The 22,938-nt window shown below is 50.1% G+C and overlaps 1 protein-coding gene across 6 annotated transcripts in view; it reads right to left on the minus strand.

The window, feature by feature from the left end:
* Positions 1 to 22,938, minus strand: part of KIAA1671 (KIAA1671 ortholog) — a 187,808-nt gene that overhangs the window by 125,885 nt on the left and 38,985 nt on the right. For all 6 annotated transcript variants that reach the window (XR_010933263.1, XM_067700424.1, XM_067700420.1 and 3 more), the window contains exons 2-4: positions 7,866 to 8,017; positions 4,521 to 6,128; positions 2,317 to 2,404 (exon numbers count right to left, since the gene is read on the minus strand). Coding sequence is in view for 5 of the 6 variants with exons in the window: in XM_067700424.1 (XP_067556525.1) it covers positions 2,317 to 2,404; positions 4,521 to 6,073 (1,641 nt within the window). In the remaining variant the exon portion in view is untranslated. The remainder of the gene's footprint in view (positions 1 to 2,316; positions 2,405 to 4,520; positions 6,129 to 7,865; positions 8,018 to 22,938) is intronic.

Below are 22,938 nucleotides of genomic sequence, written 5' to 3' on the forward strand. Positions count from 1 at the left end.
ACCCACGTGCCACAACTACTGACGCCCGCACGCCTGGAGCCCGTGCTCTGCAACAAGAGAAGCCACCACAATGAGAGGCCTGTGCACCGCAACAAAGAGTAGCCCCCACTTGCCACAACTAGAGGAAGCCTGTGTGCAGCAACAAATAGCCAATGCAGCCAGAAATAAATAAATAAAATAAATTAATTTAAAAAAAAAACTGTGGGTGAAGGAGTGAGGGTAGGAAGAAGAAATGAGGAAGAGAACATCATCTTTTAATCCTACACATTTTAGTTCTGTTGGGTTTTTATAATATTCATGTATTAGTGCTTAGTCATATCTAAAATTTTTCTTTTCTCTTAGAAAAAGGTCTACTTCAAGAAGTTACACAAAGATTTAACCATACGACCCACCAATTCCATTCCTGAGTATATACCCCAAAGAACTGAAAACAGGTGTTCAGACAAAAACTTGTACACCAATGTCCGCAGCAGCATTATTCACAATCGCCAAAAGCTGGAAACTCAAAATGTCCGTCAATGGATGAATGGATAAACAGAAAGCGGTATATCCATGCAATGGAATATTATTCATCCATAAAAAAGAATGCAGTACTGATACATGCTATAACATAGATGAACCTTGAAAACATAATGCAAAGTGAAAGAAGTCAGACACAAAAGGCCACATACATGATTCCACTTATATGGAATACCCAGAATAGGCAAGTCTATAGAGACAGAAAGCAGATTCACGGTTGCCGGGGGCTGGAGGTGGGGGATGAGGAGTGACTGGATAAGGGGTTTCCATTTTGGGAAAACTAAGGGATCTTAGTTCCCTGACCAGGGATCGAACCCGCGTCCCCCGCAATGGAAGTGCGGAGTCTCAACCGCTGGACTGCCAGGGAAGTCCCTCTCCACCATTTTTAAAGAAATGACTCAGAAGATCCAAGGACAAAAACAGGGCTAACCGCCCACCCCAGGAGTGGTGGGCACTGTCATTCAGAGCCAGTTCACCTTTGTTAGGGGTTTATGATGGGAGGGGTTCAAATGGGCTTGGAACCAAGCTCTGGTGTTTAAAACTCTGTATAATTTTCTTAAAAAGTAAAACTATGTGATCCAGCCATCCCACACCTAGGTATTTATCCAAGAGAAAACAAAATAGATGTCCCTACAGACCCTTGCCCACAGATGTTCACAGAAGCTTTATTTGCAACGGCCCCAAACTGGAAACAACCCAAACGCCCATCAAGGGCTGAATGGATAAGCCAACTGTGGGCTACCCATACAACGGAGTACTACTCGGCAATAAAAAGGATGGGCTATTGACACACATGATGAAGCTCAAAATAATGATTCTGAGTGAAAGAAGCCGGACCGAAAAAAGAGCACTGGTTGCATTTATATAACAATCTAGAAGATGCGAATGAATCTACAGTAACTGAAAGCAGATGAGTGGTTGCTCTGGGGGGTCACAGAGAAGAAACTTGCATGTGCTGGAAATGCCCACTGTCTTTATTGTGATGAAAGTTTCAACAGGTGTACAAAGATGTCAAAGCTCACCTGCTTATATGCTTTAAACATGTCCAGTTTACTGTATGTCAATTATACCTCAGTGAAGCTGTTTAACAAAAACTGAAACTGCAGAAAGCATCAACCGCAAACCCGTTATACCTAGCAGTTATTTTATGAGCTTTTTAAATTAAACAGACTAAATGGGGACTTCCCTGATGGTCCACTGGGTAAGACTCCATGCTCCCAATGCAGGGGACCCAGGTTCGATCCCTGGTCAGGGAACTAAATCCCGCACGCATGCTGCAACTAAGAGTCTGCATGCTGCAACGAAGATGCCGTGTGCCACAGCTAATCCAGCACAGGCAAAATAAATACATATTTAAGAAAACAGACTAAATGAAAATATGTTTTAAGCAATTTAATTGATGGTAACTCTCCTCCTTTTTCTTCGTCTAGGTGACACATCAGGGTGGGGAAAGAAGCAGGGACCATAATGGGGGAAAATTGAGGGGGGTTTCTATTAACATTTTTACATCTTCATTAATTTCTTAATAAAGCAGACATTCTTACACAGGAAAGCCATGTCCCTCCTCCCATTTGCACAGACAAAAAGAAATGCCTGACGATTATATTTGCAACGGGGAATCACACAGCCCATCATACCGGAAGGGACTTTAAAAGTCCCAACATTAAAGGAAAAAAATGTCTTAACAGTTCATGAGAGGTTTCTGATTCTTTCCTGGGCCCTGGAGATCATAAAAGCCCCTTTTCCAATAAGTACAACTACCTGCTGGGGAAAAGGACGCGCCAAGCGGCTCCTTACCTTTTCCCTGGGTTCTCTAGGCAGCTCACTGCTCGGCTCAGAACACTTCTCACATGTGACTTCGTTGCTTGAAGCTGCACTTGAAAACCTGGCACAGAGATCCAAGTTACTTGTACAGGGACCAGCAGCTGTGGCTCCCTCCAGCCCACACCCCGTAACTAGCTCAGGAACCCAGGGGTGAAACCAGCACTGAGATCATCAAAGCAACACTGCCCAATTTCCTCCGAGAAGGGACATGTCCTTTGCAGTTGCCAAACCCCTCCGGCCCAGTGGGGACACCCTACCTTAAACACAGCATCATCGGGGTAGCAGGAGCCCCAGGCTTGGGTGAAGAGACCTGGGTGCTAGTCCCAGCTCTCCTGCCTCCCCACTGAGGGAGCTTGGGTCAGGCTTGCGACCTCACTCATAAAACGGGGATAATTAACACCTCCTCATCGTCTTTTGTAGGGCGGATAAGAGGCTACCCAAGGCCCTAATAGCTACGTGAAGTCGTTTAGAGAAGAGTGAAGATGCCCCAGGAGGGATAATTAATGGTTGTAACCTCACAATAGCAGCCCCACCGCAGACCGACCACGGGGGCAGTGGGCAGTCGGGGAATGTGTCGGGGCACGGGCCTGCCTCTGCCTCTCCGAGTGACCTGGGCCCAGTCATTATCCCTCTCTGGGCCTGTTTCCCCACTGTAAGGGGAAGAGGGAGAAAGGGGAGCTCTGGAGCTACACTTTTTCCATCTCTGAAGAGTTCTCTGGAGCGGACGCTGAAAGATTAGCTCAGGGCTGGGGGCTGCAGAGAAGAGGGAGGTGAAAGAAATCAAACTGCTTAAACTTGACCCACACGCATCAGTCCAAGGTCTGCCTCCTGGGAGGCGTGAGGCTGTGCATGAGTTGTTTCTAAGCCCAGAGCCCTGGTTTCCCCTCCTGTCAGATGGGAATAACCCGAGACACTGGGGGATGCAGAGAGGGAAGGTGCGTGAGGTCCCCGACATGGGTGCCCCTTTCTCTGTTTTCTGGGGTTTTTAAAATTTTTTTATTATTATTATTTTGCCACGCTGTGCAGCTTGAGGGATCTCGGTTCCCAGGCCAGGGATTGAACCCGGCCCATGGCAGTGAAAGCGCCAAGTCCCTGGACAGCCAGGGAATTCTCCCCTTTCTCTGTTTTCTGAATTCAGGGGTTCACGAGCCTGGCTGCACTTGAAAATCACTTGGGAAACTTTTAAAAACCACCATGACATGGGCCCCTCCCCAGACCAGCTGAATCAGATTCTCTAGGGGGTGGGGTGGGGGCCAGGCATTGGTATTTTTTTTTTCCAGGTCATTCTAACTGCTGAGAGCCACTGGTCTAACTCTGGCCAAGCTGGCTGCCCGGGTTCCCAGGGCCTGAAGGGCAGTCTGCCCAGAGCTCCCCTTGGAAGCTCCATCCCTGACAAAGTATGTCAGCGGCAGGCATGTCATTAACAAGCTGGCAGAAACCCCCGGTGGCATCCCTCTGTCCTGGCCGAGAAGCCACTTGTGGAAAAACGAAGGAGCAAGAGATGTCAGAGGCCAGGCCAAGCTTAGAAAATCATCAATAACCATTAGGATTAATCGTATCATTTGGAGCTACAGCGTGTTGCGGGCTCCCTTGGGTGGAGTGACTCTCAGCGTTATCTCTCTGAGTCTTTGCCTTAAGCCTTAAAGGCAGGTCTTAGCATCATTTCCGTTTTGGAGATGAAGAGACCGAGGCTCAAGGCGTGAAGCTACGCACCCAAGTTATCATGACCCGTCTGATTTTGTTTTTGGGGCCATCCACAGAGGTTTAGGTATATATTAGGTGTCCTCGGACTTCAGGAAAGGAAAGCTTAGCTATGGAGACAGGCTGAGCTGGAATTGCACCAGGCTCCTGACTTCCTCATGGTATTTCACCTTTCCTGTCCACATCTGTGAAATGCGCACAATATTTCCCCGTGAAAAGTGCACAGAGGGGAAGGTACGAGGAAATGTATGAGGAAACGTACGCGGGCAGCTCCCCTGTCTCTCCACACCTCAGCTTCCTCATCTGAGAAATGGGAGCTAATGCCACTTCCTCTGTGGGCTGTGGGTCAACTGAGAGGGGGCGTAAGGCGGGCAGCACGGAGCGTGGCGCCCTGCTGTTTCCTTTCCCGAGGGGTCTCTGGTAAGGGGCTGAGGACTTTGGAGGCTGGGGGAAGCCAGTGGGATGCTCCCACTTACAGTTTGGTCAAATCCGCTGACAGCGGCCGTGCCTGGATCGCCTTCTTCCTGATCTCTGGCTTTGCTTCCGAGCTCTCGGTGGCCCAGCCTTTGATCCGCTCCTGGACGCTCACGCCGGCTTTCCCCAGCTCCGGCGCAGCCGGTGGGGACTCAGCGGGGGCTGACGGGGGTGAAGACCCCAATGACAAGGCTGAGGCGCTCTCCTCACCAAAGAGACTGACGTGCTTCTTCACGCTGCCCCTCGGGGTCCGCTCTCCCCCTGCCTGCGTTTCCCCATCAGCCGCTCTGCTCTTGACCTCAGCGATTTCTTGGCCTTTTCCAGGCCTGGGCGAAGGGGACTGGGGGGCCCTGGGTGCCTTCTCCGGCTCGCCATCCAGCTTGGCTTTCTCTTCCCCAAGATTCTGGTCACTGATGGGGGTGACCCTGGCCGAGCCCCCCATGGTTCTGAGGTGGCCCATCTCTGCCTGCTTGCAGAGCAGCCTCTCCTTCCGTTCCTGGATCTTCCTGGCCACCTGCAGGAAGTCAGAATCTGGGTCGTGAAGGGGAGCCTCTGCTTTGACCAGACGCTCCCCATCTACTTTGGGGTCCAGGTCAGGCCTCTCGGGACCCCGCCACTGGGCCGTGGATCCTGCTATGGCCTCCACCTTCCTCGCCAAGGCCTCTCTACTCTCGAACCTGGCCGTGAGGTCCACGGACAGAGGCCGAGGCCTCCTCACCCACGTCTTCTCAGGAGGGGTGGGGGGCGCCTTCCCCACCACGGCTGCCCCGCCAGGGCCTGCTGGCTTCTGAGGCTGAATGGACTCGATGAAAATGGCCGACACGGGCCTTCTCTTCAGTCGAGGCCTGGGCTCCAGAGCAGGGCTACCCGCGTCCTCCACGCTGCTGGCCTTTGACAGAGGCTCCTTTAGGCCTGTCTCCTCTTGGGTGGCCGCCGGCCTGGTGACCTGAGACACGGAGGCCGGTCGGGGAAGAGTCCCCGCAGGCTTTCGGGCTGGCAAGGCGGGCTTGGTGGCCACCTCAGGCCGGGAGGCAGAAGGGGACCCCTGAGACACGCCTGCGTCGGCCTCCGGAGCCCCCCGGCCGACCCCCTTCCCCAGGGTAGGCCCGGCTTTGGTGGTTTCAAAGAGTATCATGGTGCTGGGGTTAGGCCGCAGCACCGCGGCCTTGGAGAACAGAGACGAGCTGCTCGGGCCGTCCCCGCTCCCCGCCTCCTGCCCCACCAAGCCAGGCATCTTCTCGTCCAGCCCCTCTGCCGCCACGCCCCGGGGGAGCCCCCCGGTAGGAGACGGCCTGCTCAGGCTGGGCCACGAGGAGACCACGTCCCCGGCCTTCTCCTTGGAGAAGGGCTTGGGGGTGAGTCTCGGCAGAGGGAGCAAGCGGACTGGGCTCCTGAGGGGGCTTTTCCCTTCCAAGAGCAGCGCTGAGGGGGCCCCGGAGGCGCTGCCAGCCTGGCGGAAGTAGGTCCGAGTCAGAGCTTCCTCCTTGGAGAGCTCGCCCAGGCCTGGCACTCCTGTCAGAGAACTTATGGAGCCGACCTCCACCCGCGTCACCATGGTTACGGCTGTGGATCCATGGGGAAGACGAACATCAGAAACAGAGAGGCAACCACTAAAAAAAATAGTAAATTTAAGATTCAGTCAGTGTCTGGGTTGAAGCAGAGGGATTTGGGGGATGGGGATCAAGAGACCAGAGTCCCGGGTCTGGACGACAGCTCTCCATTGACCACCGGGCCAGCCTGGGCCAGTGCCTTCACCTCTCGGCTGTGGGCAAAGGGCAGTGGACTAAATGGCCTGACTCTGAAGTTCATTCCGGCTCAAAGGACACAGAAAAGGTGCCAACACTCTCCTGGACTTGCCTGACTCAGCTAATCTCAAGGCCAGCTTTCAGGGTGAAAAGTGATGATCTCTGCTGTACAGGTATGGAAACCAGCTCAGAGAGGCCAAGTAACCGATCTGAGGTCACTCAGAGAGTAAAGAGGCAAAGCTGGGATCCAAACCCAGGTCAGACTCCAAATTCACACCACACGCTCCCAGCATAAACCCTGATGAGAGTCCTGTCACCCCGCAGTACTTTCCCGTTTCAGAGCCCGGCCACATCAGGCTGGTCCTGACCCTCATCACAGCCAAGCACAGAGAGGGTAGGTGACAAGCCCCACCTCACACAGCTAGCCAATGGTCACAGAGTTGGTCACTGGCCTTGGCACTCTAACCGTCCAGACAGTCCCTTATCTCTCCCCTCCCCAGTCCTTCCAGAAGCCTTAAGAGAAAGCCACCCTCATTTCCCACTCCACCTGCTGCTGTGATTGTCTGCCTCTGGGCTCTTTTCGGTTGGACGCCTATTTTACGCTGGCTGCCTTCACAGTCTCAGTAAGAAGAGTATCAGCTAACGACGAGAGTTTACCACGAGTGAGGCCTCAGGTAAGCCCAGTGCTTCCTCAAATCACACCCTCTTTAGAACCCTAAGAGGCGGGTATGTGATTGCCAGCCCCAGTTTTGCAGCAGCGCAGGCACAAGCCCCTTGTTCATCCAGTCATGAGCGCTGCTCTCTCAAGGCAGCAGCCCTCCTCGCTCATCCATCCTCCAATGACCCCGAGAAGCAGGGATTATCCTTATCTCCCTGATAAAGATGAAGGGAAAGGGCTCAGAGAGGTGGCCCGACTTGCCAACCATCACACAGCTGAAACGTGATCTCAAGTCCTGGACCCATTCAACTCTGCCTTTTTAACAATTATGTCCTCTTCCTTTCTGGTCTTAAAAAGTGCCAGACAAGCTGCTGTTCTTGATTCGTCCCCCACCCTAACCCCACCTTCACTCCAGTGCTCTCTTTCCCTACAAAATTGTCCCCAGCCTGCCCGCGTCTAGATGGGCTAAAAGTAGAAGGCATTTTAGTCCAACGCAAGCCTCCACTTCCCTTCCTGGGGCCCTACAATGCTGCCCCCGGCTCTGACTCACTCAGCAGCCTGCAGGAAAGAAAGGCAGACAGATTTTGATATTTTCTCTTCCTTACACACTTGATGGTGCTAAGAAGATTCCTTCTCCCCAAGGCGGAGAACACTGTCTAGACGGGGTTAGAGGCAGAAGAGAGGCACAGAAATGGAGAATGGGAAAATCGGAGACTTGGGAGGAACCCGTCTGCAAAGACTCGGGGTGGAGTTCCTAAGGTGCACAGGGTCCTGCCCCAAATCAGGACTGCTCATCGTTAGAGCCAGCTCCCGTGACCTCTGGGACACAGACATAGCCCGGACAGAGACACAGGACAAGAACAGGATTCAAAGGACAGAGAGGAAACTCCCTAGCAGAACCCACAGGAGCCCTGCCCACCCCCGGACACTCCAGCCCCACTTACCCGAGCTGGCAGGTCCTGGCTGGGGACGTGTGACTGCCAGAGAAAGCCAGCGGTATCGTGTCTCATCTCCAACGGGGCTGTCCGCACACTCCCATGGCAGGAGCCGGCAGGGGAGGGGAGGCTCGTCCCAGCAGGCTGAGTTTCAAGCAGGTCTGGGGAGACACAGGGCGAGAGCCTCAGTTCCGGGGTTCTGGCAATATGTGCACAGACGGCGCAAAGGCTTTCGAGCTCCAACTGCGTCTGCTGGTGTCTCCGCCAGCTTGTAAAACTCACGCTCCTAGCAGCTTTTCAGTATTGTCGCCTTATCTATACACGTGGGCATCAAGGGTGCCGAGTACAAACCGCAGGCGCTCTATAAAGATCTCCCCCGTTCCTCTGATACATGTTTACTGAGCACCTACCACGTTCACAAGGATGAATAAGAAATACCCCCTGCATCCAGGGACCTCAGAGTCTTGTGTGAGAAACACACACACGCATACACACACACAAGCGATTACAACACTGGGCAATAAACATCATGGTTTATAAAGGGGGACATGGGAGCACAGGAAAAGGAGGATTACCTGCCTAAAATTGGGAGTGGTGGTCCCGGAAGACTCCCTCGGTTTAGAGGAGGGAACTCCGGAAGACTCAAAGAGCTGGCTAATTTGGGAGCTATTTCCCCTGGTTCTCCTGCTCAGCAGTATTTGTACATTGCATCTCTTGGAGGTCCTCACATGCCTCCTCAGGGCCTTTGCATGTGCTGTGCCTGTTCTCTGAGATATCCCTGTCACTACACACAGACGCAGGCCCTCCCCTAAGATTGCAGTCCAGACACAGCTGCCCCCCTCCAACCTAGTATAATCTCCCTCTTACGTGTCCAGAGAGACCCACAGACCCTCAGCCAGACTCCTCAGAGCTACACAGCTACATTTAATAGTTCAAGATCCTTCATTTCACATCAATGGGAAGCCCCCAGGAGTCACCCTGAATCCCCAAGAGCTAGCACAGTGGCCTGGCAGATAAGAGCACTGAGCACATAATTATTGAGTGAATAAAGAAATGAATGAAGAACTATTCTCCTGGCCCTGCTCCCCACCCTTCTAAGATTCTAAATAAGGGCCAGAGTCCTGAGTTTCATGACACTAAGCAGTCTTGGTCACAAGGTGAACGAGTTCCTCTGGCTCTGGCAAGTTCTGGTGTGGCCACAGGTCAACTGCTACTGAATGACAGAACCAAGGAGCTACGAAGAGCCCAGCTGGGAGCTCAACCTGCTGACCCTGCCCAGAGGCCCCACCAGTTTCACCTGATGCACTGCCTGGGACAGGCCGTCGTCAGACACCTGCTGTGACCACATTAACCCCGGACTGTCACACCGGCTCATCTGCCCAAAGGTGGAATGAACGAATGCTTCTCTATACAGCTTTTCCTGGGAAGAACCACCAAGAGCGCTGTTGCTGCATCAGGGTTGATGGCTCACAAATGCTGCCCCCACTTTGGGATCTCTGAACCCATCTCAGTAGCCAGATTGCAGGGAAGGAAAAAGGGGAAACAAGAGAAAGGCTCTTGGTCCGCACCCCTCTTAACCAGAACGGTGTCTCTGTTATCTGTAATCTCCTTTCTATCTTGGGCTCCCTCTCAAGTTTCCATTTGAAATGCCAGGCAGATGCCTGGTCTATAAATATGGTTGCATGAACGAATCAATGAACGAATCAATCAATCAATGAACAAAGGGGGGAAAAAAAGAGTTTTTAAACCACCATAGTGGATGGCTAAATAATATTTTGAACTCTTTCCCAAACCTAGAAACCCACGATTCTCAGGTTTTCCTTTAACCTGTTGTAAAATACAAGGAAACCAACTGAAATGTTCGCTTTAAAAGCTTGCTTTAAATGCATCACATATGTTATGCTTAATTTAAGAGATGTTAGTCTCTTCCAAAACATTTCAGAAGCCCACTCACACAGAGGACAGATGCTGTTTATTCCTGGGGTGGCCTCGCTCACTCTTTTTAAATATATTAGCACGATGGCCAGAGCCAGGTAAACAAGAGCTCCCTGGAGAAAGCAGGGACACCAGGTATGAGCTGTGTCTGGTTTTATCTACAAATAACCGTGAAGGTCGGCATGGGGGGACAGATGGGGAGCCAGGCTGATCTGGGAGGTCAGGAGGCTGCAGTGGACCAGGACACGGAGGATGCGGGGCAGCAGTGGGGGTAGTGGTGGGTGTACCTCTGCGGTTGCTGAACCTGCCAGGTCCACAGGCTCGATCTCCCCCATTTCCTGCGATTTCATGGAGAGAAAACCAGGATCCTGAGGGTTGAGTCACCGAACCGATCGTCGCTGAAATTAGACAGGCGTCGTTCACGAGCATTCATTCCTCCCATCCCTCTGACCTTCCCTCTACAAGCCAGGCTCTGTGCTGGGTGCTGCGGGTGCACCGTGGAGCGCACAGGCTCCCAGGGAATCCGAGAGAACCTCACAGGGACGAGGCAGGAGAAGCCCTTCCATTCAGAACCCAACCATTTTGTAGCTTCTCTCTCAGATTCAGAGGCGTTGATTCATTTGAACAGCTGTTGCCAATCTTTCATAATGACACCCCTAAATCCGATCTGGGAGCTCACAGTCATTCACTCAGCCATCTCTGGGTGCCGCTTCCTGGGAATGCCACAATCTGGTGAGGGCCGTGAGCCAGTCCTGCCACCTTCCAGCGTCTTCCGGAATGTGACCTCGGCTCCCAAATCTGCGGATCCATCCTGTGTGGTGCCCCGTGTGAGGGGCCAAGTGCGTGTCCAGGTCTCCCCAGGAAAGCAGGGCTGTGTGGTGCCCCGTGTGAAGGGCAAGTGTGTGTCCAGGTCTCCCCAGGAAAGCAGGGCTGCGGTAAATGCACGGGCGTTGTCCGTCCACAGGCCCCAGAGGGAGGGGGACCAATGCCTAATATCGATGGAGTGTATGCATCCTCTCCTCTCCGTCCCCATGGCTGTGGCCCCAGCTCATTCATTCATTCATTCATTCCAATACACAGTTACTGAACACCTACCATGTACCAGGCTCTGGGGACACAACAGTGAACAAAACATACAGAAAGCCCTGTTCCCATGGAGCTGACAATCATGAACATAGGAAAAGACAATAAACGAAATAAATAAGCAAGAGGCATAGAATGTTGTTAGGTAAGTAACTTTCTCTGCTGGTGTCTCCTCCAATCTGTTCTAGCAGCAGCCAGAGTGATTCTCTGATACGCAGGGGCCACCATGTCACTCCCCACCTCCCCACTGCCCTCTGAATGAAGATCAAACTCCTTCCCTGGGGCCTGGCAGGATCTGGATCCTCTTCATCTCTCCAGCTTCAGTCTCATGATTGACACCTCCCCCTCCATCCATCTGTCTGTCTCTCACACTCACTCACATACTTACTGCAGCACATGAACCTCAGACAGGTCACAAGACACATCATGCTTTTCCTCACCTTCCCGCCTCTACACTGCCATTTCCTACTGCCTGGTTAATCTCAGCTCCAAGCAGCCGCCTCCTCCAGGAAGCCTTCCCTGATGCCCCAGGGTGGGTTCAGGTGCCTCTTCTCTGCTCTGGTATCTAACTCCCAGAGCTTCTCCCTAGTCCAGCACTGATCCCACATGTGGTGACTGCCTCTAGAGTGGGGGGAGCTCCAGGTCAGGAGGGTCCTGGGTCTGGTTCGCAGCTGTACCCCCAGGGTCTGATGCTGCACCGGACATAAAGTCAGTGTGCAAAAACTACCTCAAGGGAGAGCATCCCTGAAAGAAGAAAATAATAGTATCCAATGCAGGCGTGGGTGTGGGAAAACTGACATGCTCATCTGCTCCCAGGGACAATGTAAGTTACAAAAGCAATTTGGCAATATTCACTTTCCACTAATGTTACTGGAGACCCCATCAAGACTCAGGGACCACGCTAAGTGACTCCGCACCTTCTGCCTTCTCCCATGTAATATTCTCAACAATCCTGTGCTTTTCAGTTTATTACCACCATTCTACAGATGAGGGAAATGAGTCAGATCTCAAGCTAGTGAGGGGTAGTGTTACAGTTGAAATCTTCTATGAATCAAGTGCTTCCCCCCATATACCTCACCCCAAAAACATTCATTTATTTTTGACTCAGTAATCCCACGTCTAAAAACGTGTCCTATGGAAGGAATCTAAAGGAAGAGAAAACCATACACACAAAGATGCCCCCTGCAGTGTTGTCCATCCAAGTGCAGCAATAACGCACCCTGAACTTAGGGTGATAACTCTTATTTGAAAAAACCCAGGACTCAGAAGCCATTTGAAATGTCACAAAAGTTGCAACGTCAGCGGGTAGACCAGATCTCCAGTTCCCAGTCTGCCCACAAGTGGCACAAAAATCCCTTCACACCACGTGGCCTGAGTTTGTGATCAGAAAAGATGGTTGCGGGACTTCCCTGCCTGCCAATGCAAGGGACACGGGTTCGAGCCCTGGTCCAGGAAGATCCCACATGCTGCAGAGCAACTAAGCCTGTGAGCCACAACTACTGAGCCTGCACTCTAGAGCCCGCGAGCCACAACTACTGAGCCCATGCGCCACAACTACTGAAGCCCACGTGCCTAGAGCCCGTGCTCCTCAACAAGAGAAGCCACTGCAATGAGAAGCCCACACACCGCAACGAAGAGTAGCCCCCGCATGCCGCACCTAGAGAAAGCCTGCACAGCAACGAAGACCCAGCGCAGCCAAAAGTGAAAATAAATAAATAAATTAATTTATTTTTCCAAAAGATGGCTGCCATGGCTATCATGGCAAAAACGTAGAAATAATCCACATTCTCCACAAAAGGTGAAAGTCTCTCAGCCACGTGTAAGGGGCTGTCCTGCATCTCTTGAAAGTGAGGACTGGGGACCCTGTGCAGGAAAGTGAGAAGAGCTCATGAGAATGCTGTTGGAGAGAGGGTGGCAGGTGGGTAATTTTCTGTATTCAAGGCTGTGACAACAGCAAAAATTGTTTATACAAATGGTCAAGGTCTGGAAGGGGAAAGGGACAGGTGAAAAGGAAAAGTGTCGGGGACAAGGGTGGAACTGTTATATTTTTAAATTCGTTTTCACTTTGAGATTCCTTTTTATTTCCATTAATGTTGTTTGTGCAGATTTCTTTTTAGGCCTCAATACCGGAAGTCTCCCTCTGAGCTGTGTTCTCCCCATCAATTCAAAATGTAGAGGTACCAAGGCTCCCTTCCTGCCCACTTTCAGAGCTTTCAAAAGCTGAGGATAGGGACTTCCCTGGTGGTGCAGTGGGTAAGACTCCGTGCTCCCAATGCATGGGGCCCAGTTTCGATCCCTGGTCCGGGAACTAGATCCCGCATGCGTGCCACAACTAAGGAGCCAGTGAGCCACAACTAAGGAGCCTGCAAGCTGCAACTAAGGAGGCCGCCTGCCTCACCTAAGACCCGACACAACCAAATAAATAAATAAATAAAATTTTTTTTTAAAAAAAAAGCTGAGGATAAAGATAACTATCATTTATTAAGCACTAAGCGTGTGCCAGGAACTGTGCTAAGTGCCTTACGAATATGACTCATTTCGTCCCCTTAACAATACAAAGAAGCAGGTCCTGGGACTCCCCAGGCAGTCCAGTGCTTAAGACTGTGCTTCCACTGCAGGACATGAGGGTTCACTCCCTGGTTGGGGAACTAAGATCTCTCATGCTATGCAGCATGGCCAAAAAAAAAAAAGAAGCAGGTCCTATTATGAAGCCCATCTTACAGGTGAGGAAACTGAAGCTGGAGGAGTGAATGGATCTGCCGTGGGCAGCAGGAGGTATGCCGATCCACCCTCCCCTCCATAGGATTCCTTCCAAAGTCCACATGGGCTTAACTAGAACAAGTGCTTTTTTATGATGTTCAAATGTAAAGGACACTTCACACCCATTATGGTGTCTACCATCAAAAGAAACAGAGGGCTTCCCTGGTGGCGCAGTGGTTGAGAGTCCGCCTGCCGATGCAGGGGACACGGGTTCGTGCCCCGGTCCGGGAAGATCCCACATGCCGCGGAGCGGCTGGGCCCGTGAGCCATGGCCGCTGAGCCTGCACGTCCGGAGCCTGTGCTCCGCAACGGGAGAGGCCACAACAGTGAGAGGCCCGCGTACCGCAAAAAAAAAAAAAAAAAAAACGAAAAATAATTCTGGAGATGGATGGTGGTGATGGTTGAGTGAATGCACTTAACGCTGCTGAACTACACACTTAAAAATAGTTACGATGATAAATTTTATGCCATGTATATTTTACCACAATAAAAAAACCCCAAGAAACTAAAGACAAATATAAAGGAAACCTAATGCTTAAGCTCTAATTACCATGTGACTCAGCTCATGGGGACCCATGTCCTTTAGGCAAATCTCCATTAAAAGCTCTCATGGTCCACACTCGGCTCTGCCCCCATCCCCGTTAGGAATGCAATGGGAAGCAAAGGAGACCCCATTCCTGATTACAATCGGGGGGTGCTCTAATAGGGGCAGAAAATGAGGCTGTAAAAGCCCAAAGGAGGAGTAGTCAGGGATGCCTTCCTGGAAGAGGTGACATCTCATCTGAAACTGGTAGGAGACAGCCAAGCAGAGGAGGAGGTTGGAGCCAGGAGAGGGAACAGCATGTGCAAAGGCCCAAAGGTACGGGAGAAACACAGTCATATAGCGCAAGCCTGTTCACTTATTCTCCTTGGGGCAACGTGGGGCTACTTGGTGAAAAGTCTGAGTGGCACAACTTTCGAAAAACCATGCACTTTTGTTGAGTCAGAGTCGCATTGGAGGGTACAAAACACTGGTCCGAGAGTCAGAACTGGGTGATTTTAGTCAAGGTGATCACAGATCCTGGTTTACCTGGGACAGAACGCGTTCACTCTCAAAAGTGCCCGGGTTTGGACAATAAATTATTCCATCAACCTACATTTTTTTTTTTAAACTGTGGTAGAAACCACATAACATGAAATTCATAATTTCAACCATTTCAAAGCGTGAAAGCAGTGTCATTTTGTAAATTCACGGTATTGTGCAACCATCGCCACTATCTACTTCCGAAACATTTTCACCACCCCAAAGGAAATCCCATACCCAAGAAGCAGCCACTCCCCCTCCTCCCCTTCCCCAGCCTCTGGCAACCACTACTCTGCTTTCCGTCTCTAAGGAGTTGCCATTTCTGGATATTTCAAAGAAATGGAATCACCCAATATGTCTCTCACCCTAGTTCTGGTCTCAGTTCCTCCACAAACTTGCAATGAGAGCTTGGACCAGTCCCTGCCAGATTCTGTGACTGTGGTTTGGCTCAACCCCAGGACTTATCAGGTTTGCATTATGCAGCTTTTCTCTGCCCCTGGCTCATCCCCCGTGAAGCCCAGCTCTCCGAGATTCTGAGACAACTGTTCTACACCCCCTGGTCCCCCACGATTCCTTCTGAACAACTGGTGCTCAATAAAGGATTGTTAAGGGACTCAATAAAATTCTCGTTCAGTGTTGACGGAAGTAGTGAGAGCTAAGTTTCCTACTCAATGTGTGTGATTCTGTAAGAACTGCCTTAATTAGTACAGCCTTGACTTCTGTGTCAATCTCAAGTTGTAATGTATTAGAATTCAGGGCATCTGACCTTTCAGACTCTGGAACACAGAGGAACAGTTTGAGGGCGCTTTTTCCCAGCTGGCCCCGTACCACAAGATATGGGCGGTACACATTCACACCCACACAAAGGGTCCTGTGGTGTAGAAAGAGTTTGGGAAATGCGAGCTCAACAGCGTGTAAACTACTGTCCTTCCCACAAGACTCTTCAGAGCCTCTGGTGAGCTAACTGGCATCTTAGACACGCCAAAGCATAATCCAAACTGCCTCGCCCCAGTACCGCTTGTCCAGGTGCAACTGCTGATTTGGAAAAAGAACGTTACAAGTGGCCTTCGTGCCTTTACTTAAACATCCGCCTTTTCAACTTGCATTGGCCTGTTCCTTCCTACTGTTTGTGCTATTTCTGGGCTGGCTACAGCACTCACCAAAACCATTAAGCAAGCAGCTTTCTTGGGTTTGTTTGTTTTTCTTGGGATCAAGGATGGGCAAACTACAGTCTGTAGGCCACATCTGGCCCACTGCCTGTTCTTGTAAATAAAGTTTTATTGGAAGACAGACACACCCATTAATTTACATGGTGGCTTCTTCCAAGGTATGAAGACAGACCGGAGTGGTTGCCACAGAGGCCGTATGGCCCAGAAAGCCTAAAATATTTACTCTCTAGCCCTTTACAGAAAGAGTTTGTGACCCCTGCTCTAGACTGTAGAGAACTCAGTCCCCTGAGAGACTGGACTCCCCAAGGATATGACATCCCCCCTTTAAGTTATCTAAAGCTCTCACGCTTTTCTGGCGGAGACCTACGTCTTCACGAGGTCTCTTCAGGTTCTCCACATAGTAATTGCAGAAAAATTCAAAAATATAAATGAGCAAAATGTTTTTAATAATCCTATATCCCACCACCCAGAACCAACAGCCATTACTAGCATTCTGATGTCCATCCATCTGGCCATTTCTAATATAAGTGGGAACTTTTTGTCAAAACTAAAATGCAATCAGGTCATGCGTGCTGTTTAGGAACTTGTTTTGTTTTGTTTAATTTCAAAATACGTCATAAATACCTTTCACATCAATAGCTACACAACTCTACAGCCGTTTCTCATGCTTTGCAGTATCCCATTACATGGATATCTCATCATTATATCGAATCCATCCTCCACTATTTTATCCTTAGGTTGTTTCCAATCTCTGACTATTAAAACCAACACTTCAATGAACACCCACGTGCAATGACTTTCCCAAGGTAAATGTTGCCTAGAAGTGGGCTGGCTGGTTCCAAGGGTGTACACTTTTTTCAGAGCTTTGGATATATGCAGAATGGAGCATACATCCATGTGTTTCCCTTCACACCTAAGGGAAACATGTCCCATGCTGACTTGAGTCAAAGCTTAGGAGGCCAGGGTTCTTAACCTCTGCCCTGGGGCAGACCCAGTAAAGATGAGAAATAAACCAGGGCCCCAGGGCTGACTGTGCCATCACTGGCAGCTTTACTGGGTCTCACTTATGGCCGGACCATCATCACGCACTTGACTGTAAGATTTGCAAGGGCAATTAGAACGGCTCACAGGGAGAGGTGAGTCTGGGCCCAGCCCAGAGGCTGTGTCCAGCCTGGCGTCGGAAGGGTAGGCAGGAAGAAAGCCCTGCCCCAGAAATGACGTTCACGGCAGAGGAAATTCAACCTCAGAGCTCAGTTCAACACGACACACAGATCAATGCTGGGCTCAGAAAAATCTGAGTATAACATGCTCTCTCCTTAGGGAGCCTGAGAGGCGCATATTGCATTTCAGAAAAATAAATAAATAATTCCCTCCGAGCACAGATAGGTTTCTGGAGGAATTAGCTTATTTTGGCCCAAGAGCTGCCTTATGTTCAAACTCAAACCCTGGGAAGGTCTGATCATGTGTTCCCCAGCTCCAAAATAAATGTCTCCCACTGTCCATTGCCTTGGACAAGGTATTCAAGACCCCCCCCACCAACCCACCCACAGGCCAAAACTAACCAACATGATCTGTACTACAGGCCCTGCCCCCACTCCCAGATCCCCAAAGGTACCCCACGACCTGAGTATCTTTTTCACTTATTTCTTCTCTGTGGAGAGCCCTTTACCCACAGCACAATTTCCATTTGCCCAAATCCCACTCATGCTTTTACAGCAGACTAAGGGACACCTCTTCCAGGAAGCCTGCGCTGACTTCCTAAGCCAAAGTGTCTTCCAACCTTCTTTGGCTATTTACCTGATCATCATGCCTTGTATCAGAGATAAGCCTGACAGTCTCCCCCCCACAAGATTTACAGATCCCTCCTGAGCCCACCCAGGACACAGACCCCTCCGGCTCTGGGTTCCCGTTCCCAGAACCTACCTGATGCCTGGCACGGGAAAGGCAGAATAGGAGAGTGCTGGGTTCCCCAGTGGTGGGAGGCAGCCCATGCGGGACACAAGATGGTCTTTGGTAACACTTAGGGTGCTTTGACATCCAGGCACAGCATGAAGCTTCTGTGAATGACATTCTGTGCAAACTGTTTCCTTTCTGATTCTCATGGGTGCCTTCTCATGCAGTTCCTGAGCCCATCTCTGCTTGGTGCCACCATGACTTTAACACCTACACTATCTGCTAATCTCCCAGGTTTAAGAAAGAAGACACAGCTCCAAGCTCAGACCATCAGCTGCAGCAGCAAATTTTAAAATATAATTTTATTTTCATTGTATTTAATTTTACTGTTGTTTTCAATTTAAGACAAGTGACACTGGTTTGCTATTTACAGTAAGATGTTTGTAATGGTTCCTTTAAAATTTTATTTAACTTTCGGAAAAGTGAAAGTTTAAAAATAAAATGATGATACAGGGGTTATGTACAAATGGCAAAAGCCCATGTGACAGGGGCTTCCCTGGTAGCACAGTGGTTAAGAATCGCCTGCCAAGACAGGGGACACGGGTTCGAGCCCTGGTCCAGGAAGATCCCACAAGCCATGGGGCAACTAAGCCCGTGAGCCACAACTACTGAGCCTGCGTTCTAGAGCCTGCAAGCCACAACAACTGAAGTCCACGCGCCTAGAGCCCGTGCTCTGCAACAAGAGAAGCAACCGCAATGAGAAGCCCACACACCACAACGAAGAGTAGCCCCCGCTCGCCACAACTAAAGAAAGCCCCCGCGCAGCAACGAAGACCCAACCCAGCCAAAAATAAATCAATTATTTAATTAATTATTTTTTAAAAAGCCCATGTGACTGGAATTCACTGGTAAAGTGGAAAGATCATGGCATTGGAGTCAAAAACAGGCAGATGCAGCTTGTGGTGCTCCTTCCCCATTTTCCTGCCTGGAAAAAAGATGTGATGCCTGGAACCAAGATGTGATGCCTGGAACCAAGGCAACCATTTTGGGACCACGGGATCACAAGTGATACTTTAAGGATAGTGACATGGAAAAGACCTTGATGACATAGCTGAGCTACTAAACTAACTGAACCGTTCTCCTCTGGATTTTTGTTGTTGTTATTGTTATGTGAAAAATAACAATGTACTATTTAAGCCATTGTTAAGGTTTCTGTTACATGAAGGCAAAAGCATTCCTAACGGACACAGGGAGTTTGGGTACAAATTTGTTAAGTGGACAAATGTCTTCTAAGTAAACACAGTGAATGTAGTAGTGCTTTTATTTATTTATTTATTTATTTATTTTTTGCGGTACACAGGCCTCTCACCTCTGTGGCCTCTCCCGTCACGGAGCACAGGCTCCGGACGTGCAGGCTCAGTGGCCATGGCTCACAGGCCCAGCCGCTCCACGGCATGTGGGATCTTCCCAGACCGGGGCACAAACCTGTGTCCCCTGCATCGGCAGGCGGACTCTCAACCACTGCGCCACCAGGGAAGCCCTGTAGTAGTGCTTTTGACAAGCCACTTCACCCCTGAAAGCTCAGTTTCTTCATGGGTAAATTAAATTCAGTGATACCTACCTCAAAGGATTCCGAGGATTAAAGGAGATGGTGCATGTAAAACACCATCAGTATACTTGGCACATACACAGTAGGTTTCTGCAAATGCATGATAAATAAATGAGCAAATAAACAAACAGAACATGAAGACTGATGGAGGGATGTGTGGGTTGGTGGGAGTTTTTTAGCTAGATTTAAAGGAATAGCTCTCTGATGAAGGAATTTGGGAGAGATAGTGATTCAGGGACTGGGTAAGTGGATACTCTTCTCAAGGCTGGTCTAAGATCCAATACCAGCCTGTCACCTACACAAGCCTTGATTAGAATCAGGCGGAAGCACCGAAGAATGTAGACACCAAAGAGCAACCCTCCCAAAACCAGGTGCAAGAAAAGCCTGAAAGGATGGTCAAGACCGAAGTGGTGTCCCAGGGATGTAAACAGTCCCAGGTCCATCCCCGGCTGCTGCACCCACCCCACTCCACCCCCACCAGCCGTTCTCATCGGGGCTCCGCCCATGGCAGTGAACCTGCAGTGACGGCTGATATGTCCTCTCCTGGTTTTCCCAGGAGGGTCACTGTGCCTCCGATACCCTTCAGGCAACCAATGACTCTTCCTCCTCGTCCTCTGGGACCAGCTTCCCAGCTCCCTTGTAAACCTGTCAGGGCCTGGCGCTGCCAGCCTCGGGGCACGACAGACAGGCCCTCCTGGCACAGAACCCAGGCCTCAGTGGAGCTGAAGAAATATACCTGGCCCGGCTGCCAAAAAGAGAACCCAATGAACAATCCCAAGTTTATTCAATTGCTTTGTCCCCCAACCTATTAAGTGCTGGGCTCGGGGAAAGCTTGGTGTTAATAATTACCATCATCAGATCACGAACACTAATTGGGCACTCATTTTGTGAGTTAAATGAACTTCCCCACTTAATCCACCTTCTGGAGTGGGTCGCATGATTAGGCCCACTTGATGGATGAGGACAAGGATGCCAAGGGAGGTTTAGAAATTTGCCCATGGGGTGGAGCTGGGATTTGAACTCAGGCAGCCTCCCTCCCAATCCCACCCAGTTCAATCCCACCCAGTTCATCCTGCAGCAGCCAACAGTTGCTGGGTTAAGTGCTGGCCTCCCCTCCCCTCCCCACGCCACGCCCCCACCCACCTCCACCCCTACCCCTGTGCTGGGCCCTGTTAATCTCTTCAATGACCTTCTGGGGCTGATGCTATTATTATCCCCATTCTATAGATAGGTAAACTGAGGTTTCAAAAGGCAAAGTGATTGGCTGAGGTCAACTGCTTCGTAAGTTAGCAGATCTGGGATTCCACTCAGGTGTTTGACTCCACAGTGTATACACTTTGCCATTTTGTCCTTCACGGGACCTGTCTAGCTCAGACTGGGTTTTCAGGCAAGTTTTGAGGCAAAACATCCTTGTGCTCAAAGCACAGTCTAGCTGGGGAGGCAAACACGGCTGCAGACATGGCCACAGACAGTGACCACAGCAGGGAGGTGAGACTGAGGCCCTCGGGAGGAAGGGCTTAGAGTAGACAGAATAATGCCCCCCAACGATGTCCACGTCCTGATCCCCAAAACTTGTGACTCTGTTATCTTTGCAGATGTGACCAAGCGAAGTCTCTTGAGATAGGAAAATTATCCTGGATTAGCTGGGTGGGCCCGACGTCATCACAAGGTTCCTTATGGAAGAGAGGCAAGTGGGTCAGAGTCAGAGAGAGAAAATGTGATGAAGGGAACAGGGATTAGAGCCATGCGGGGCCACAAGCCAAGGGATGCAGCAACCTCTGGAAGCTGGAAAAGGCAGGGAAATGGATGCTCCCCTAGAGCCTCTGCAAGGAACACACCCCAGCCGACCTTCACTAGATTTCTGACTTCCAGAACTATAAGGTAATAAACTTGCATTGTTGAAGCCAGTAAATTGTGGTAATTTGTTACAGCAGCAATAGGAAACTCATACAGAGCTTAAGTTGGTTGGGGAGAAAGGAAAGGGAGGACTGTCTGGAGGAGGCGGCACGTAGCTGAATGGCTACCTAAATAACCCCAAAGCTCAAGCCTCTGTGAAGTCCTTTGGGTTAGCCCCACCAGAGCCACCAAAATTCTTAACCCTCCATTCCTGCTTGTTTGGACCTTGACAGTATCAAATCCTACAAGGTAGGTCCTGGCACTGCACTTTTCCATGCAGCTACTAAAATTTAAATGTCAACTGATTAAAATTAAATACAATTTTAAATTCAGTGCCTTGGTCATGCCAGCCCCATTTGAAGGGCTCAACAGGCACGGGAGGCTGGGTGCCTTACTGGGCAGTGCAGAAAGTTCTATTGGACCGCACTGTACATTCCCAATATACAGATGTGAAACTGAGGCTCAGAGTCACAGGGGCGGGAAGGGACAAGCTGGCACTCAGTCCCCGGATCTTCTAATTTCATCCTCAGCCTTCTTAACACGGAGGAGGCCTGGGCCACAGGGCTGGCTGCCTCAACCCCAGGCCCAACCTTATTTAACTGAACCATGAATTACTCACCCACTGTCAGGAGTCATGACCTTTAGCATCACCGAGAACTGTTTATTTTGACCTCTTTCTCTCTCTGCCTTAAACGCAGGGTGAGAGGCGAGGGAGGCAGAGGAGAGGCCCCGGTTAATGAAAGGTTCTGGTTAACAACAGTTTCAGCCATTCATTACGGGCACAGAGCACTTGTGGTTTAAAGCTAGGAGTGTCACGTGTTTGAGAGATCAGCCAGTGTCCCTTTGACCCCCTAATCCATCATCTTTATCAACTGGCATACAGCGCTAAGAAAACTTCTATCTACAGGGCCAGAATGACACCATCAACACACAAGGCTAACATGGTTCAATTTCTAGGGTAACCTTTGCCACTTACAAGGATATAAGGGGCTCCTTGCCCAACAGAGGCAGTTACAAAGAGTTTCAGGGTGGCAGGGGGGAATACAATTAAAAATAAATTTTAAATTCATTCCCTGGCGGTGGCAGGCAGGGAAATGGGTGAACTGAGGGCCAGAAATGGGAGGGAGAGTTCTCACTGTCTGCACCCTGGTAACTTTGCATTTTGAGCCCCGTGAATGTATGACCTGGCCAAATAAATCAGTACAAGTTAAACTGTAAACGCTTAGGTAAGATACGGACCGTGGGGATCCCATTTCTTGTTTCATGTAGATGCACATGGATGGGTATACAAATATGAACACAAGGAGGCTTACAGAAAGTGTTAGAAGAATATATAAGAAACGTTCAGAGCGGGCGACTCTAAGTGGGAGGGAGATGAGACTACAGGGGATTTTAATCTATTTTTATTTTTTTGCTTATTTATAATTTCTTAACTTTATACAATACTAATCACAACAAAAACAGTTTCTATTTATTGAATGTGTAGCCAGTTTCCAGGTGAAACACTTTATAGGCAAAGCTTCACTTCTCCCGGCAACCTCTGAGGCAGGTAGTAGTGTTTTACTCCCATTTTATAGTTGAGGAAACTGAGGCTCAGAGACACCAAGACCACGAAGCCCACCGTCTGGACTCCTTTGCTGTGCTGACTTCTGATCAAATAAATGTGCTCATGAT

Source organism: Pseudorca crassidens, chromosome 12 (assembly GCF_039906515.1).
Source record: "Pseudorca crassidens isolate mPseCra1 chromosome 12, mPseCra1.hap1, whole genome shotgun sequence".
Classification (NCBI taxonomy): Eukaryota; Metazoa; Chordata; class Mammalia; order Artiodactyla; family Delphinidae; genus Pseudorca; species Pseudorca crassidens.